An 18,901-nucleotide genomic window follows, 5' to 3' on the forward strand; every position below is an offset into this window, starting at 1 on the left:
TTCACAAAAAAGAGCAAGAAAGAAAGCGAATGCCCTCTGGTTAACATCATCCTCTTAATTGGATTTGTGACAGAATCATAAATATCTTAGCGACATGATTCACAAGCGTTGTTGAATGCTTAGGCAGCTAAGCTGGAGACAAAATAAAACAAAACTCTGAGTAGAGGCGTTGGAAAACAAATATAAATACAGGGATACCACCTTGGCTTAGGAACTTAATTGGTTCCCAGACAGAGTGTGGCGAAAAGTGTGTATCCCAAAAATAAATTTCCCATAGGAAACCATTAAAAATGAGAATAATCCGTTCCCAGGTCCCCATACTTCTACTTTCTAATTTTCTAAGCCTTAAAACTGCACAAAATATACCTTATTTTATGTATAATAAATGTGCTATGGTATTATAATTAAAGAAATAAACTGAACTGTATAATGAAGTTGTTTTATTTACCTTTGTGGGGGTCGTTGATGGCTTGATGGAGTGACCGGTTTCATCAGCATTAAACACTTGATGAGGAAAGTAGCCTTCTTTTTTCACCATCTTGAGGAATGATGCCTTGGAGCTACTTTCTCTGCGATCATTTTACCTTTTTTCTCATCAATTGTGTTCTGATTAGCTGGGTTGATAGCTTTTTGCATCAAGTGTACAGATGGCTTGTGCGGATTATTTGTGGAGCCTGATTGATGGGATATTTTAACCTTCCAGTCTACACTCTGCTTTTGAACCGAACTATCAAAGTTGAAACGAGGCCAAATTTCACTGTTTTCTATCCATTTTCTCGCCATTTCACTTTAGTTTTTTTCACTTTTGTTTTTTTGTTTCAAGCTCTGTCGTCTCCCTTTTGTGTGTGTGTGTGTGTGTGTGTGTGTGTGTGTGTGTGTGTGTGTGTGTGTGTGTGTGTGTGTGTGTGTGTGTGTGTGTGTGTGTGTGTGTGTGTCTTCTCACTCACTCTGTGTCGTCTGCCTGTCTCTTTAATGTTTAACCCCCCCCAGCCCCCTCACTGCTGCGTTCTTGACCAATCACGTGACTTTAACCGAAGACACCATTTTGTTTTTGGGAGAACGGCCTCACTCTCTGTCTGTAACCCCCACCCCCTCACTGCTGCGTTCTTGACCAATCATGTGGCTTTAACCGAAGACTGGGGGCGGGGAATAAAGGACAAAACAGTCAGCCACCCTTTTCTTGTTAGGAGAACGGGCTCGTTCGCGACGACACATCACTCATTGTGGAAGCTCAGTGATTATCCCGAAAAATAGTTCATATGCCAAGGTAACATTTTCATAAATGTAACGTTCGTAAACCGAAAACTTCGTCAGCCAAGGGTTTGTAAACCGAGGTATCACGGTCTGTATTTTTTTATTTACTAATTAACTAAGGGACAAAATCTTGGAATTTGGGTTGGGGCTGCTTCCAAACATATTTCAACAATGCTGTAGAGCAGGGGTGTCAGTCATTTTCTGCCGCGGGCCACATTGTAGTTATGGTTTCCTCTCGAGGGCCGTTATGAATTTGGGGAACCCATTAGAATGTTTAAATCCCTTCAAATATTACATATAGAGCACACAGCAAATTAATGAATAACTTGTTTTCAAATCTGAAGTCAAGAATAATGACTTTTATTGTGATTGACATCCAAAAATATGAAAATTTGGCTCAGGTTTTAGCAATCATCATGGAATTTAACAAGTTTGATTTGCTTTCGCGGGCCGAAAAAAATGATCTGGCGGGCCGGATTTGGCCCGCGGGCCTTGACTTTGACACCTGTGCTGTAGTCAACTGAAACTCACCAGAAAAATAAATTGTGAATTTTAAAAAGACTTTTTTTGTAACATTTCACCAGAAGACACAGGCGTGATCTGTATCTGGGAACATTTACAAAACAAAAACACACTGTCATTTCCAAACGAGATGACAGCTTAGCCGCTCATGGGCAGAACAACTCATACAGCATATGCAAATCAATGAGCTGAAGAAAGAAATGTTAATTTGTCCCTCGTTTGCCACACGAAAACTAGCACAACTATTTATCTTCATTTTGATTAATATGAAAAAGTTCCCCTAGATGGAAAGATATGGAGAAAAATCAGCTGCCAACGAGTCTCTGGGGAGAATGAGGGTTCATATAAAAGCATTCCTCAGAGCTCATCCTGTGCTAGTGAGAGGAGGCTGGTGAATGAAAGTGCAAGCAGATTGCACGTGTTCAAAGACAGAAGCGTACAAGCTCCTGCCCTGCTCCTCTCTCTCCCTGCGCCTGATTAAAAGTCGAGTTGCAGCGACGAGCCGCATCACGTCTGTACATACCCACGCGCAGACGCACCTTAAAAAGTCACAGGCATTTCCGAATGCCAATTTCAAATTTCAGCTGCACGAGTGGAGGAGTCAAGTAAAAAAAAAAAAAAAACGTTTTTATAAGCATTTGCTTCAATTAGCAAGCATGTGCAGAAAAAAAAAAACAAATAGTAACTCATTCACTGCCATTCCGGAATTTATTCGGGAAATGAAAAGCATGACGTGGAGCGCCATTCCCAAATTTGTTCGGGTTTTGTTTTTACTCGCAGGGGCGGGGCGTTTAAAGCTTTGGTCACACCTCTAGCAATGTTTTTCCCTCCCACGAGGGGGCAGCATTTATATTTTGACCAACCACCCCCACTTTCAATGCAAATAACTCTACAACCAAGTATGCTTAAAAAAACTCATTCACTGGCAAAAACACATTTATTATGGAATTGAAAATATGGCGTATCGCGCCATTCCCAAAAATGTTCGGGTTTTCTTTTCTTCTTTTTTGGGTGCTGATAAAGCAATGGCCAGGGTCTCTGGCAATGTTTTCCCTGACCACAAGGGGCAGTATTTCTTTTTTTTTCTTCCATGTTAGCGCTTTGTTTCAGCTTCAACTGTTGTTAAAACGCTACATAAATCAAAATGTATGTATTGCATTGTATTTTGTACAGACTCCATTTCAAGCTCATATAAATCCAGACCCATATAATTTAGGAATTAACTTTTTTCCCTATGACAGATTAGAGTATAAGATTACTTACGCTATATGCTATGTTTATGTAGTCCTAAAACTCAATATTCTGTGGGCCATGCAATTTGAGTGAAAATGACATAAAATGACATGACCCTGACACTGGCGTGGACACCTATTTGCACATCGTCTAGCAGTGAATGAGTTAAACAGCTATACGTCTGTGTAAGCTTTCAGTCTTACAGGAGTGGTCCGTCGAAGAAAAAGTTTTTCCAGCCGTCATCTGTCAGAATCAGTCACAATTTTAGTTGGCTGACGAAGCTTTTCGGATGAGGAGCGAAACATCCGACACCTTCAAAGAAGTAGAGATGACGACTGAAGAAACCTTTTCATTGACGGTTAAACAACTATACAACCAGTATATGTGATGGCCTAATCGCTGACATCTTGATCTGGAAATTCATGAGCCGCTTACAGTACATTTTCAATTTTGAATAAAACCATCAAAATCATGTGTTCACTGTATTCTGTCATAGACTCAACCGCACAGTGTTCCGATTGCAGTGCAATTCAAAACACAGGTGAAATACATCCTCTCATGGCCGCCTTTTGTCGTTGTGACACATGATTGTGTTGGAAAAAAAATACAGTAAAGTCTCGTTATATCGATATCGGATATATCGATAGTCCCGGTTATATCGATACTATTTCTAAGCACGCACGGAGAAAATTACATGCAAACAGTGTCGGATATATCGATAGTCCCGGTTATATCGATATTTTTTCGGACTCCCTTGAATATCGATATAACGAGACTTTACTGTATTTCAACAAGCCGCATCATTATAGTCCGGACAGAGCATGATCACGGTAAGACTTGCAATCACTCAGGAAAACAGCATTTCAAGGAAACGGTGACTTTCTAGTGTATGTGGTCAAAATGGACAGATTCTATGTCACTCAACAACATGCTGGATAAAAATAACAGCGTTGTTTCATCCAATTAGTAGGACTCAAAAGAGTCCACAGACATTACGGCGCAAAGCCGAAAAGAGGGAGGAGGCTGGCGAGTGGTCTACATGGCAACATGAACTCTTCACTCCTTATGCGCATTCGCTCCTCTTCATTGCACTCAAATGCATCCCATCACATCCTGCTCGCCGCTGCGTTCAACGGCGAGAAGATGTTGTGGGATTCTCACACTGGGCATCGTGCCGCCTCGCTTCCCCTGAGCGACGGCTTCCCGGATGGCATTAATATACGCGACGGCCGCGCTTGCCGCCTCCTGTCAGTTGTCATTTATGAGCAGACCGGGGGCAGATGTGTGAAAAGACAAAGGAAGTCCACTGAGAGTGGCACATGAAAGTGTCCTTTTAAAGACAATAAGGATTGTATTGAATAAGAGTCCCGTTTGTTTACCTGATCTAAGCATTTCCACTCAACTAGATCATCGCCATTCCTAACAGCTACCAATGACGAATCGCGAATTAAGATGAAAAGAGTTAATATGACAGCGTTTACATTGGTTTTTGAACCACAATGTGTTGTACTCCAAAGTCTGCCTAGCAACAAATGACATCACAAAGGAAGTTTAGATGCATTTAAAGTGTTAATATTAGATTATTATTATAGATTAATATTTAAAATTGCATTTTCTGTGTAGCTTTATCTCTTGTTTCTATTTATAATTGTATTTTTATTTTATTTATTATTGTATCTATGCTTGTCTGTCACTGTAAAGTGTCCTTGAGAGCTTTGAAAAGCGCTTGAAATAAAATGTATTTATTATTATTATTATTATTATTATTATTATTGTTGTTATTTATTATTATTATTATTATTATTAGATTGGCCTTTATTAGTCTCACAGTCAATAAATTTACATTTCATAGCAGCAAAGTTATGGAAGGAAGAGAAAAAGAAAAATTAGAAATACAAAATACAGGAGCTGCTGCAAAGGCAGCCACTCTCACGACGTCATGTTGTACTCCACAAATTCCGCCTAGCAACAAATGACCTCACATAGGAAGCCATTTTGTAATGACACAGTATGGACACCCAAAGCTCAGTGCAGATCGGGTGACATGGTTCAATGAGACGGAACGGGACCAAATTGTAGTCGTTTTTTTTCAGATTTCGTGACATTGCATGGACCATTGCAACCGAAAATCGGTTTTCGACGAAAATGAGAGCACCTGAATGCATCACTCGACCCCCCCTACCCCCTCACTTTCTTACATGACTTTCTTCTGTCGCCTCCGATTGTGACCGACGCATTATCTTCGTGCAGAGTTCCATTGTGAGCAGTTTGTATTGTTTAATCACGATTAAAAAAAGCAGACATTGATTACATTGGTTATAATGGTTTAAAGAACAACCAACGTCACTTTTTTGTTGCCTAACTGACATCAGAAAAACGTTTTATAGCATCTAAAACACCCAAAACACACAGTATATATTTGTATTCAAATGCAAAACACCAATAAAAATGACTTAAAGTGTCCAAAATCTGCAAAAAAATGAGCTGCGATTTGGGCATTTTTAGAAAGTCCCCAGTTTGTGACGTCACGCCAAGACGTATTGCATTGCTGGAGAATCAAAACAATGGCTTCAGATTCGGAGAATATGCTTTCTTGTTACACATCCAGTTATGAATATGATTCAAATAGTTCTGAAGAGGAAAGCATACATGTTTACAATCGATTAAAGAATTTATTCCGTGTCGTTTTGAGGCAAACGGTCTGGGGGAATGTCTCACCCAAAAGGAGGCAACAAAATGGCCACTGAGCTGTGAGGAATGAATCAGCCCGTTTCCACAGGCTGATAAATTCCTTCCATGGAGCTTGGACTCCCTCTGCTGGCGGCTTTTGGGTGTAACACAAGGTTTAAAAAAAATAGTACAGCAAAATACATTGGCGTAATGGAAAGACACTACAATGCGTCTTTTTTACGGTCAGGAGGCGGTCCTTTTCTGACGTCACATGAGTACTCGTCACCAACTCAAAAACAAGATTTCCTGAATGTTCAGCGCGAGTCTTAAAACGTAAAATATAGCTATATGCGGTGGAATCATATTAAAATACGCCCAGTAGAACTCATTTGAAGCCATTTTACAAATTATCGACACAACTTGTCCGGAGACGTCGGTTGTCCTTTAAGAGGTGCACTGAAGAAGCCTTGACCGCTTTTATTCAAACTTCACCATAAATTCAATGGCTGAGCAAAAGGAAAGATAATACAGGGGGTCCGCCCGGTCAACCCGCTGTCTTTTTCCATCTCGCCTCGTCACATTCGTTTCAGAAGCCAAATGTCACATTAGCATGTCTTAAGACCCACGGCCGCATCGCCGTGATGCTTCGCTATGTCCTATTGAGAGGAAACTGCTGCAGCTTCCTCTTCAATGTTCAAGTATTCTGGATCCATTACAATGATAGTGGAAGAATTATTTTCTTGGGGGATGTGGGTCGGAGGGAGTAGACCATATTCAAATCTTGGGGTCATCCCTTCTCTATGTTGTGGGCTATAGAATTCAGAATCAGAATCAGAAAGCCTTGAATAGTCCCACAATGAGGAAATTTGCAGTCCAAAGCAGCAATTTGGAAAGGGGTATGGGGGGTGAAAAGATTAAAAAAAAGAAAATATACTAAGCATAATAAAACATGTCAGAAGACTGAGATGTATACTGTAACTGCAAAAAAATATTTCATAAAAAAACGGTACATAGTAAAAAAAAGCATATTTGATAAATGTAACTGTATTGAGTAACCATAAGGTGGTCAGAAGAGAGATCGGGGCAGTGGTTTTATAATAATAATAATAGATTTCATTAAAATAGCCAACGAAGGCGTTTTTGGTGTTGTGGAAAAAAAAGATCACATTAGCCGATATCTTATAAAATGGATTTCTAACATTTCAAAACAGAAGTTGGGGATGTCGTCCTGTTCAACCCGACCGCCATGCTATGATTGAGTTCATCCCACAGCTGTATGTATAGCTATCTGCGGTGGAATCTTTGTAAAATACGCTCAGTAGAAGTCATTTGAAGCCATTTTACAAATTAAGGATACAACTTGTCCGGAGACGTCGGTTGTCCTTTAAACCAAATCGTTTTTCGAACAGGTTTCTGGTACAGATTATGGTGGAAAACCGAGATTTGACTGTAAATACCAAATCGCAATTTTGGGTATTTTATATGCTATAAAATGTTTTTCTGATGTCAGTTAAAAAACAAAAAAGTGACGTCGGTTGCCCTTTAAGACTTTGCATCAATCAAGACGGTTCATCAAAAGGATTAAGTCATAAGGGTGTTTTGCGATGTCACCACAGAAAGGTGACGCTATTATGTTCCTCTTTGGTGCTGTGCTTAGCATTTTTTTTTTTGTCTTTCCAGGGTTGTCGAGGATGGGCACAGCCTCGGGCACATACCTGAGCTGCATTGCAATCCTCCTGCTTTTTAACTTAATCACTGCCAGATGATGTGCAAAAATGTGTCCACTCCAGTGTTAGGGTTTTTGTCATTTTCACTCAAATTGCAGGACCCACATAATATTGAGTATTAGGACAACACAAACATTCAATTCAGCGTAAGAAACCATACTCTCATTGTTCATCAGAAAATAAATAGTTAATTCCTAAATTGTATGGGTCTGCAGTTCTCTGAGCTTGAAATTGGGGCGGCTGTGCAAAATACAATACATACATACTGATTCATGTAGCACTTTAACAATAGCCGAAGCTGTAAAAAAGCACTAACATGGACAAAAGGCAAATGCTCGCCTCTTGTGGAAGGAAAAAAGCATTGCCAGAGGTTTGACCAGCGCTTTATCGGCAGCCCCCGGAAGAAAAATGAAATCCCGAACAAATTGGGGAATGGCGCTCCGCGTCACACTTTTCAATTCCCGAATAAATTTGGGAATGGCAGCGAATGAGTTAATATGAATAAAATGGATGATTTGGAATTTGAACATTCTGTTAGCATAGCTCCCTCCTATGTTTTTTGCGCTAATATGAATGTTCCCTTTTTTGTGGCGGTATCCTGGCTCATTTGCTTCTCTGGAATCGTCTGTATTGATGAAGATAAACATTTAATAGCAACTTAAAGTGTTTAGTACTGTGTCTCTTTTCTTGAAAACAATTTGGATTGCGGTAAATCAGGAATAATCCCCTTTTGATGAACAAAGTGTCACTGTATTTTTTACGGAAAAATACACATTTGTCAATATCCAGAAGTACAGGAGGTGGATGTGTCAAATAATGCCGTGATTTTGTTCCCGTCTCGCCTCGCCGTGACGCAAGTCTCACATCTCACCTGCTTGTGAAACTGCGAAAGTCATGCTGGAGAGATAACGGGTGTTGATTAAAAGACTGCGGGACTGAAGTGTCAGGTCTTTTCACATTTCCCACATTCTCTTGGCAAATGCGTTGTACGATCAAATAAAACGTGTTTCGAACCGTAGGCGCGTGTGGACACGCATGCATGTGAATGGGGATTTAAGATGTGTGACCGGGATGTGCGTCTGTTTCGCCGCTAATCTTATTTGTCATATTATCCCAGCGTAAGAAGATAAAACAAGGCACGGAAATGCTTGGGAGCTACTACATTAGATTAGCCTGGCAAATTGATTGTAAGCGTGTAGTCGGAAAGTGGCACTGATTGCAGAGGTGGGTGAAAGGCGCCGCGTCTTAATTTGATCATGCTGTAGCTAATGCCGCGTGCATTACGGCAGACGCGGACGAATGTGGCCATCAGCTGATCAGGAATGGCGCGGCGGAGGAAGTTGGGGATTGCATTTAGGAGGGTGATCAATAATAGTTAAAGAATGGCAGAAACAACCCATCCCTGAGCGCCTCCCGCAGTCAAGTCCGTATTTTTTTCCAGCTATAAATTAGGTTAAACAAAAACGTGTGATCTTAAACATACTTGGGGGTGGTAATGCTTTTTGTTGTGGTTGAAGGAGCAATATCGTGCAGGTCTTCTGCCAATTTAGGCATTAACTCTTTTCTTCTGATGAAATAAAAGAGTCTAAGGTTTATAACACTATATTGAATGTTGATGTAGTGCAATTTGAGTGAAAATGACAAAAACCCTGGCACTGGAGCAGACATTTTTGCACATCGTCTGGCAGTGAATGCATTAATTTCAGACCTCCTTCTTGTCTCAACTTTCATTAAATATGAAGAGGCAGGAAAACACTTTGTCTTACTGTGAAAGACACCTGCCGACAGTCTGCTCCTCGCTACGTTTGACGCCTGTCAAACACTTTTAATTTGGCGATGCTAACACGCTCCACTTATCCATTTGAAGTGATTGTTCTTCAAGTTGAAATAACCAAATCATTTTCTTCACACTCTGATTCATATCGCCCATATGGAATATGAACTAAGAGGATTTTGTACAAGAATGTTACACTATTTAACAATTTAACTAATGGAAAACAATGTTTCAACTGTTAATTAGCGTATTTTCTGGCGTATAAGTCGCACCGGAGTATAAGGCGCACCCCCAATGAATGATGTATTTTCAAACTTTTCCTATATATAAGGCACATCAGAATATAAGGTGCATCGGTGTATAAGGCGCACCTTCAATGAATGAAAAGAGTTTTACAAATATAATATAATGTGGTGTGTCATATGTGTAAAACTAATATATTTATATAAGGAGGTAATGATTTAACAATTGGAAATCAATGTTTCAACTGTTAATTAGCTTATTTTCCCGTGTATAAGGTGCACTGAAGTATAAGGCGGACCCCCAATGAATGATGTATTTTCAAACTTTTCCCATATATAAGGCACATCAGACTATAAGGCGCACTTTCAATGAATGAATTTTTTTCCAAATATAAGATATAAATATATTAAAGTTTTCCGAATATAAGGCATACCGTATTATAAGGGGGACGATTTAATTAATGGAAAACAATGTTTCAACTGTTCATTAGCGTATTTTCCATTATATAAGGCGCACAGAAGAATAAGGTGCACCCCCAATGAATTATGTATTTTCAAACTTTTCCAATATATAAGGCACACCGGACTATAAGGCGCACTTTCAATGAATGAAAGGTTTTCCAAATATAATATATAAATATATTAAAGTTTTCCAAATATAAGGCACATCACATTATAAGGCGCTACAGGAGAGGCTGGGGTTACACTCGACTTCTACAGGGGGGGAATGGAGTTAGTGGCGACTGACAGTAGTTGCGAGTCCAGTTGTGACTTCACATATAAGGCGCAACCGTATACACATATAAGGCGCAGGGTCATTTATTGAAGGCTTTTGGGTGCGCCTTATACATTGGAACCGGAAAATACGGTACTCACATTCGGGCAATGTCCCATTGTAAAGCCTTTATTTGCTTTTTTTTCTTCACTGATAAGAATAACTATAATGGTGTTTCCATTTTATAGCGACTTCCTGCTTCGATCATTAATCAGTGCAAATATTTATCCACGTAGATCTCCAACATGCATCCCACAGGGAGACAATAAACAGAATCAATATTTGCACCCGTGCGCCATTTCTCCAGGCAGTACAGTTCAGCATGCGCCGCTCATCTCTTTTAATGAAGGCTGTGGCCTTAATACATAGATTGTTCCCAGCGCAGTTCCCGGATCTTGTGACATCACTTCGGAGGCGCATGTCCACATGGACAAGTTGCCCAAAAAATGTTATGCATACACATAAACAAATGCTTGCTTTTCAAATATCACATACTCCATTTTGAAAACTACGGATACATACTGTTTTATGTGCTAAAATGTTTGAAAGTACACAAAATGTGGCATTGCGGTGCCCATGCTGGCTGTGGATTTTTTCCCTCTCAGTTCCAAATAAGCTTTCCATCTAGATAACCGCAGTGGCAGCAGAAACTTTACACGCAAGTTATCAATGAATTTACTTTCACGTTATGGTGTGCATATAAATGAGATTGTCTGATTTGTTTTCTGTGAGGACTTCTGTTGATTTCCTCTAAATAAGATATGAGGGTGTAAAACGACCTTGAGATTGGCAGGGCGTGTGAGATTATGTGTGGGTTGAGCGCCGGTTTAATCAGTACAGGTGAAAACTGATTACAAATGTAAATGGCCGTCCAAACAACTATACAGACACTTACACTTCAAAAGGAACAATAGCGGGATTCCGCTAGTGTATGTTTCAACTCCAAAAATGGCAAAATATTTTCATTAAAAAATTAAAATGGCGTCCCTTATCTCCCTTCAAAAAGAGAATGTGAACAAAAATCAAGCTTAACTCATTCACTGCCATTCACGAATTTATCCGGGAATTGAAAATATGACGGAGAGTTTTGTTTTTTCTTGTTCGGGTGCCGATAGAGCGCTGGCCATTTCCTCTGGCAATGTGTTTTCCTTTCCAAAAGGAGGCAGCATTTCCCTTATTTCCACCTTAGCGCCTTTTTTCCAGCTCCAGCAGTTGTTAAAACCTGGTATAAACCAATATGAATGTATTGCATTGTATTTTGGACAGCCGTTCTCATTTCAAGCTCATATAACATCAAACCCATATAACTTAGGAAATAACTCTAAGATATCTTAATGCACTTAATTGAATGTTTATATAGTCCTAAAACTCAATATTCTCTGGGTCCAGGAATTCGAGTGACAAAACAAAAACCCTGGCACTGGTGTGGACGCATTTTTGCACATGCCTGGCAGTTAATGAGTTAACCAGAATTCACAATTCCGTTTTATGACGAAGGATAAAAATCAACGCTTAAGAGCACACTGTAAACTCTATAAATGCTCGTGATTGTCTTATCATCTTTTTGGTTCATTGGCAGATACCAGCTGTTGTTGTGCATACTGCCACCTACTGTACAGGAAGCGTAATACGTTTGTAATCAACGGATCAATGGATTCAATGCTGATGAAAGGCAGTAATTTTAGTTGTCATTTGATGACTTAATGACATCAACGGGCTGAAGTACCCCAAATAATCATTTTGATTATTTCTCCAAAAGACGTCACATATAATCATAGTCAACACTACATCACGATTCAACTTCATTGCCCTCACTTGAAAAAGTAGCTGGTATAAAAAGGATAAATGCCACATAGTGTATGCAATAAATCTGCATAATTTACACGACAGCCATAAAACTGAGAAGCATAGAGAGCATACGGCTGACAGGCAGTCATAAACAAGACCTCATCATGACGCTCATCTTGCTTTGCTCCCTCGTAGCCGTCCATTTTAGGCTGCTTGTTATCATGGTGGGATTAAAACGCGTTGGTGTTGGTCACGGGTGTAGTGGCAATCGAGAATTTGGCGAGATTCCCGATCGAGTGCCGGGTGAAATTGTGATTCATAAGGCCATGTTCCCAAACCCACGCTCACTTTGTTGACAAATACATTTCGACGCTCTGTCTGCTGCATGCTGATTGTCCGACGGTCACCCATACCAAATGAATTTTCATGCCCGAATATAGGTCCGAGTATACCCTTGTTTGTGGGCGTTCGTTTGAAGGTTGTCACAGTTCATCATTTAACGGAAAAAAAAAGACATAAATTACAATGCATTTCGTTTTACAAGACCACTGTATTCATTATGTATAATCTAACCCCTTTTGGGGTTCATTCATTTCACATCAGTCATGTGCAATTAAAGTCAGAATCTGAGTCGAATCAAACTGTCTGAAACTAATCAAGAGCACTGCGATATGCAGTATTTAACTTAACTGTGGATGTGGAAGTGCCCGAGGACTGGCGCATGACAGCGTTACCATATTACATAAGAGTAATATCTCATGCGCGCATCGGATTGGAAAACAAACTCACAAATTCAAACGCCTCCAGCGCTACATTGTGAATCAAATCGGGAGGAGTTGGTTGCATGTATATTCAAAATATATTCCAGAAAATGTCAGCAAAGCAGGCTTTTTTGATACATCTGCTCCTTTTGTCCATAATCACGAGGTCAATGCGGAGGACACATCAGTTCATCCAGTTCATATTTACTCAGCCGCGATGTCAAGGAAGTGTTGAATTTGCATTCCAGACTGCTTGGAGAGGATGAATGGCATTCAGATTGGGGGGGATTAGACTGATGCGTGCTGAAAGAAGACTCATGCTGTCTATCAGTATGCATCAATCCATGAGTCTTTACCTAGAAGGAGGTCAAGGCTACGCACGGGATGGAGAAGAAAGTTTTTGCCAGAAACTGCGGGCAAAGACAGGTCAGACACCTTTAAAGGACAACCGACATCACTTTTTTGTTTCCTAACTGACATCAGAAAAACGTTTTATAGCATCTAAAATACCCAAAACACGCAGTACGATATTTTTAGTCAAATGCAAAACACAATAAAAATGACTTAAAGTGTCCAAAATCTGCAAAAAAATGAACCCGGCAGTGGCCGTTTTCAGAAGGTCCCGCCCCCTTGTTCGTGGTGTCATGCAAAGACGTCTTGCCTTGCTGGAGAATCAAAACAATGGCTTCAGATTCGGAGAATATGCTTTCTTGTTACTCATCCAGTTATGAATATGATTCAAATAGTTCTTTCTGAAGAGGAAAAGCATACATGTTTGCAATCGATTAAATAATTTATTCCATGCCATTTTGAGGCAATAGGGGGGGGGGGGGAAATGTAGCACTAAAAAAGTGGCAGAAAATGGCGACAAAGCTCCGTGTAAGGAATTAATCAGCCCGTTTCCACAGGCAGATTAATTTTTTACACGGAGCTTTGTCGCCCTCTTCTGCCTTTTTTTGGTGCAACACGAAGTTTTCAGACCAAACAAGTACAGCAAAATGATGGAAGGACTGCGACAATGTGTCCTTTTTTCGGTCAGGGACGTTCTTTCAGTGACATAGGGTGAGGATTCGTCAAACGTCCCGTTTCCAAAGAAGAAGCGCAGTCAAATGCAAAATGCAGAATTTTGTTTTGACATTAAACTGTAGATGAATCATCCATGACGTAATCAACTTGATAAGTTGATATTACCATTGATATCATATTTCCATATTAATGAGCTCAACATGCATGGAAAATGTGAGTGGAGTAATGAGTGGAGATTACAGAATGGCAGAACCAAACTCTTCATTCTCAAGAGGGGCGCAAACCACCTATGCCGTGTGTCTTTTAAACACACGGCTGCTGCAAGGGAGGCGTCCAACTGGATGACATGTATACAACCGTCACATATACTTCCACTTGCAATCAATCAAGATAGACGAGTAAACTGCACATACAACATCCCGAGATAATCAAGACGATATTCTTCAGGATAGTTAGAAGAGCAAAACAACGCGTGTCTGTCTACAAAGTAAATCGAAGCAAACACACTAGCTAAATAAGGTAACGGGAATAATAATGGCTTGGCTTCACACTTGTGCATCACAACTATAACCGGGGATGTTGTTTTATTTGAACGAAAGATAGATATTAAATTGCTCAAGAATGCAATAAGTCAATTAGATGCCGGGAAGAGTTGAGATCAAAATGTGAGCAAAGTGTCATATGAATCGCAGGGTTCTAAATATAGAATCGTGCATTCACAGCCTGGCGGTTCCTCCGCAGATGGGGAGATGACAAGAAGCCAACAACAAAGCTATATTCATTGTAAACTAATCGTTTCCAGGTTTTAAATTGCCACTCAAGCTGGGATTTTTTTTTTTATTATTACATTGAGATGGGCGATTCGAAAAAGACCCTTAAGAATCAAGGACGACGCATTGGCAATAAAAAACAGAACGGCGGAAACTATTTTCTGTGGGAAGATGGCATTAATTATGAAGGACAGGGAGCTTGTTCACTCTCCAGGCTGCACCTCATACGACGTGTGCTACTTCAAAATCCCACCGAGCGCGGAAGTGAAAATCAATCCCGTGGACACACACTCCTTATTGACTCTCATTTCACCCAGCGCGTTCAGGACGGCGTGCAAGGGCGTGGTCAATGACAGGAGCAGGGCTGCCTGTGAGACATGAAAGACGGTGCAATCCTGCCACGCCTTCCTTGTACCTCTGTTTCCTTTAATGCTTCTTAGTAGTTGACAAAAAGGAAGGGAGGGGCCAGCCTTGAATAGTGGAAAGCCCGATCTAGATCGACTGGGCTAGAAAAAGAACCGCACATGGATCATCAAGAGTATTATTTACCATTTGGGTTCATCATGCCAGTATCACTGTCTCTGATTTGTTTGATCACGGTGACGAAAAAAGGAAAGTTTTCCACAAAAGGAGTTTTTCCGTGCGCCCAGCAGCAGATCCATTTTCGTCTGTTTCCATTGGAACGCAACCAGCATCAATGTGCAGTTTTGTAAATATATTCATTTAACGCAATCACAAATGTGGTTATGGTTTCCAGTGGCGTACAAGTTCCGCAAGTCTGCATTATCGCTAAAGTGGGATGCTGTACAGGATGCTGACATTTCAACTTGAGCTGTCCTGATCGATAAAACAATGAATACTTGGAACGCGCCGACAGAAACGCTTGTACTGGTGCCAATTCATTAATACCTCAAAACGTTTGACATTGATACCACTTTACTAACCTGACATTGTCCTCCCTGAGCATGCGGTTTGACAGAACATTTCTTCAAAGGGATTATGCTTGCGGAGGCTTTGTATAGACACTCCCAGTTGAAGTGTGTTCAGACTCCCAAAAACGACTGCATTCAATCTTTTAAGCACTACAGGGGTCTGAAACTCTGAGAATCGTTAACTGCTTATAGGCAGAAACAAGACTTGCTTCATCTCTATCATCATCCATTTTGCATGATAGGATTAAAATAACATGGATGAACGATGTTAATGTACCGTATTTTCCAGTGTATAAGGTGCACCAGACTATAAGGCGCACCTTCAATGAATACAAAATAATGTTCAAATATAATCTATAAATACATAAGTTTTCTAAATATAAGGCACACCACATTAAAAGGTGCTAGAGTCGAGGTTGGGGTTATGCTTTATATATGCCAGCATGGACCGCACACTACTTCTTCTGCAGGGGGATATGGAGTCGCTGGCTGCGAGTAATAGTTGCGAGACCTGTTGTGGCTCAATGTTATTTCACATATAAGGTGCACCAGTGTATAAGGTGCAGGGTCATTTTTTTTTAAAAAAACAAGGCTTTTGGGTGCGTCGTATACACCGGGAAATACGGTAAAGAAGGCAAATAGTAAAGTTGGATGTTAAACAAACACACACACACACAAATAAATAAATAAACAGATACACAGAGAAAATATGAATAAATGAACAAATAACTACCTAACTAATTAGCTAGCTACCACTTAGCTGGACGGACGGACAGACAGACACATCGATAGATAAACACATGCACAAACAAATAAATGGCTGAATAAATGAACAGTCAATTGAACACATAAATAAACAAACAAATAGATGGATAAATCAATCAATCAATCAATAAATAAATAAATGAATGAATGAATAGATAAATAAATGTGCAGGTAAACATTTGTCCTGCTAGCTGCTAGCTAAAGGTGTTCACCAGGATTCCGTAATGCGGGTGGTGTGTCAAAACATTACAATTCACCGAGCAATATCCAGCACAGTATTTTGTTGAGTTCTCCTTGGCTCACGTTAAACATTCTCTCTGAAAGTCTTATTAGAGTGTGCAAAGCTTTCACATCGTTGCAACACTAAAAGCTGTCAAGAGGGGGAAAAATTAGCTGACAAACTGAAGGTGGAATCAATTCAAATCATTTGGACTTTGCCAACATAGGAAAATGGCAACTGTCGCCAGAGAGAGTTGAAGCTCGAGTAAGTAGATGTAGACAAAACGACGTCAGCAGTGTCTCCCTCCTTTCAAATTTGCTCGCACACTGCTAAACCTACTCAATTAATCATACAGGCTGTATACGCATGCATTTCCAGCGCATTCGCATCGCACCTCTCTCGACCGAGCCTGCAAAAACTCAGCTTCATTATGCATGAGGCTCGCCGGAGCCGCTATATACATATAGCGGCTATATGCATAGCGCACTTGCCAGTCCGCAAGTCCAACCGGATAGGGTGGGGCTGGGTGTGATTAGCTCTTAAGAGTGTAATGAAAAGCGTCTCCTCTGAGACCTGTCACAGCACTTGGGGGCAGTGGATGGACTGTGACATGCCTTTCTGTTGCACAGAACAACATGTGAATACCAGGTCTCAGCTATCATGTCAATATCCATACAAGCACTGGTTATGACACAATTATTACTCGACGTACAGCTGTTATTTACTGTTATTTTCATACCAACTGCTGTTGTAGCCAAGGGGTTCCCGTGATCTCCAATTTGGAGTTACTGTGTTCTCCCTATGCTGTTTTCACGATGTATGCTGGTTTCCACCAACTATATATTATCATATTAAGTGAGGTTAAGACTAGTTTAAACAGTCCACTTCAGCATTTACATGATGTCACATAAGATGAAAAGAAGGAAAGCAAAAAGGAATTAAGCAAACCCACACTAAAAGCAGTAATACTGGACACGCAATGTTCAAGTTTGGAAATGCTCATTCAAAATCCCAAATCTCACATGTACTTTAGTGCAAGAGCAAATGAGGCTAAGATATACAGTCATACCGCGGTTTTTGCTCATAATCTGCTATAGAAAGCTGTTCGAGAAGCTTTTTTTTTTCAAAATCTGAAACTATTTTATTGACCCATGATTGGGGCAAAAATACTATATCGAAATAACAACAAAAACATTGCATTAACTCATTCACTGCCAGATGATGTGCAAATATGCGTCCACAGCAGTGCCAGGGTTTTTGTCATTTTCACTAAAATTCCACAATATTGAGTTTTAGGACAACATAAACATTCAATGCAGTGGAAGAAACCTTCGACTCTCTTTTTTCATTCGAAAAATGAATTAATTCCTAAGTTATATGGTCTGGAGTAATATGAGGTGCAAGTGGGGGCCGCTGTACAAAAGGCAAAAGTCATTTTCTCTTGGGTTTACTTGATTTGGTCAACAAAACGATTCATGGTTGTAATCCGAGGTGTAAAAAATCTAAAATTTTCTTTCTCTAAAAAACCGATTTCGGTCTAGAACAGAGACATTTGAAAACTCGAGGTATGACTGTACAGTGGGACCTCAACTTACAAACACCTTATCTTACAAACTTTTCGTCTTACAAACGTCAAATTTATGAAAATTAAACCTTATAATAAGCACTATTTTCACAATACACACCCACCACGGCTGGCGGAGTGATCTTCGGCGGAAGCACACGACCGAACAGCACCAGAGGTTAAGTTACCAACAGGAAGGTGACTCTCCTTCCATAAGCCATCAACGACCATCAAAAAGGTAAATACAACTTTATTTTACAGCAGTTTATTTTTTTACAGTCCTCATGTCATGCGCCTCTCTTTCCAAACCGCAAATATCTCTATATAAAAAAACCGTCAACAATGGTATCCTTGGGATTTTGTGGCCCATCTCCTTAATAAGTTACTGGTAAATATCCAGGTAAATATCCAAGAAACTCGACCTTTTGACCCCATGACTAAAATATCGCTATTAATTAATCGCTCAATTGCCTGATGTGGAGCTTCTTTGTTCAGCCAGGTTGCCGTCATGTATTAGTTGGTGTGTACGCACAAAGTGTGGGTGTGGGTGGAAGAGCCTCAGGGCAGCAAAAAGGAAGCAGCTGTCAGTACCTCAATGTAGGATGTAAGCGTCGAGTAGACCTTGATTGGTGCTATGATGTAGGAGAGCCAGGTGGTGATGGGGAAGCTGGTGGTCACGGCATGGGTCACTTCCGGCAGAGAAAATATCTTGAAGCCAAACTTTTCATAAAGTTTCTGTAGCTCTTCATCTGGTTTCTCTTCTCCCTCAGACAGAATGCTGCCGACGACATAGCGGCGCTTCTCTGCCCGTCTCTAAAAGGCAGATATTGAAAGGGGGGAAAAAAGGTCAGAAGATTATGTGTGTTTGTGTGTGTGGC

General features: G+C 40.3%; 1 protein-coding gene across 1 annotated transcript in view; it reads right to left on the reverse strand.

Moving 5' to 3' along the window:
• tex264a (testis expressed 264, ER-phagy receptor a) overlaps positions 1 to 18,901 on the reverse strand; it is a 55,086-nt gene that overhangs the window by 21,228 nt on the left and 14,957 nt on the right. The window contains 1 exon segment of the mRNA XM_089011008.1: positions 18,615 to 18,836. Coding sequence (XP_088867134.1) covers positions 18,615 to 18,836 — 222 coding nt within the window.

Source organism: Hippocampus bargibanti, linkage group LG12 (assembly GCF_051943395.1).
Source record: "Hippocampus bargibanti isolate YZ-2025 linkage group LG12, ASM5194339v1, whole genome shotgun sequence".
NCBI classification, from domain to species: Eukaryota; Metazoa; Chordata; class Actinopteri; order Syngnathiformes; family Syngnathidae; genus Hippocampus; species Hippocampus bargibanti.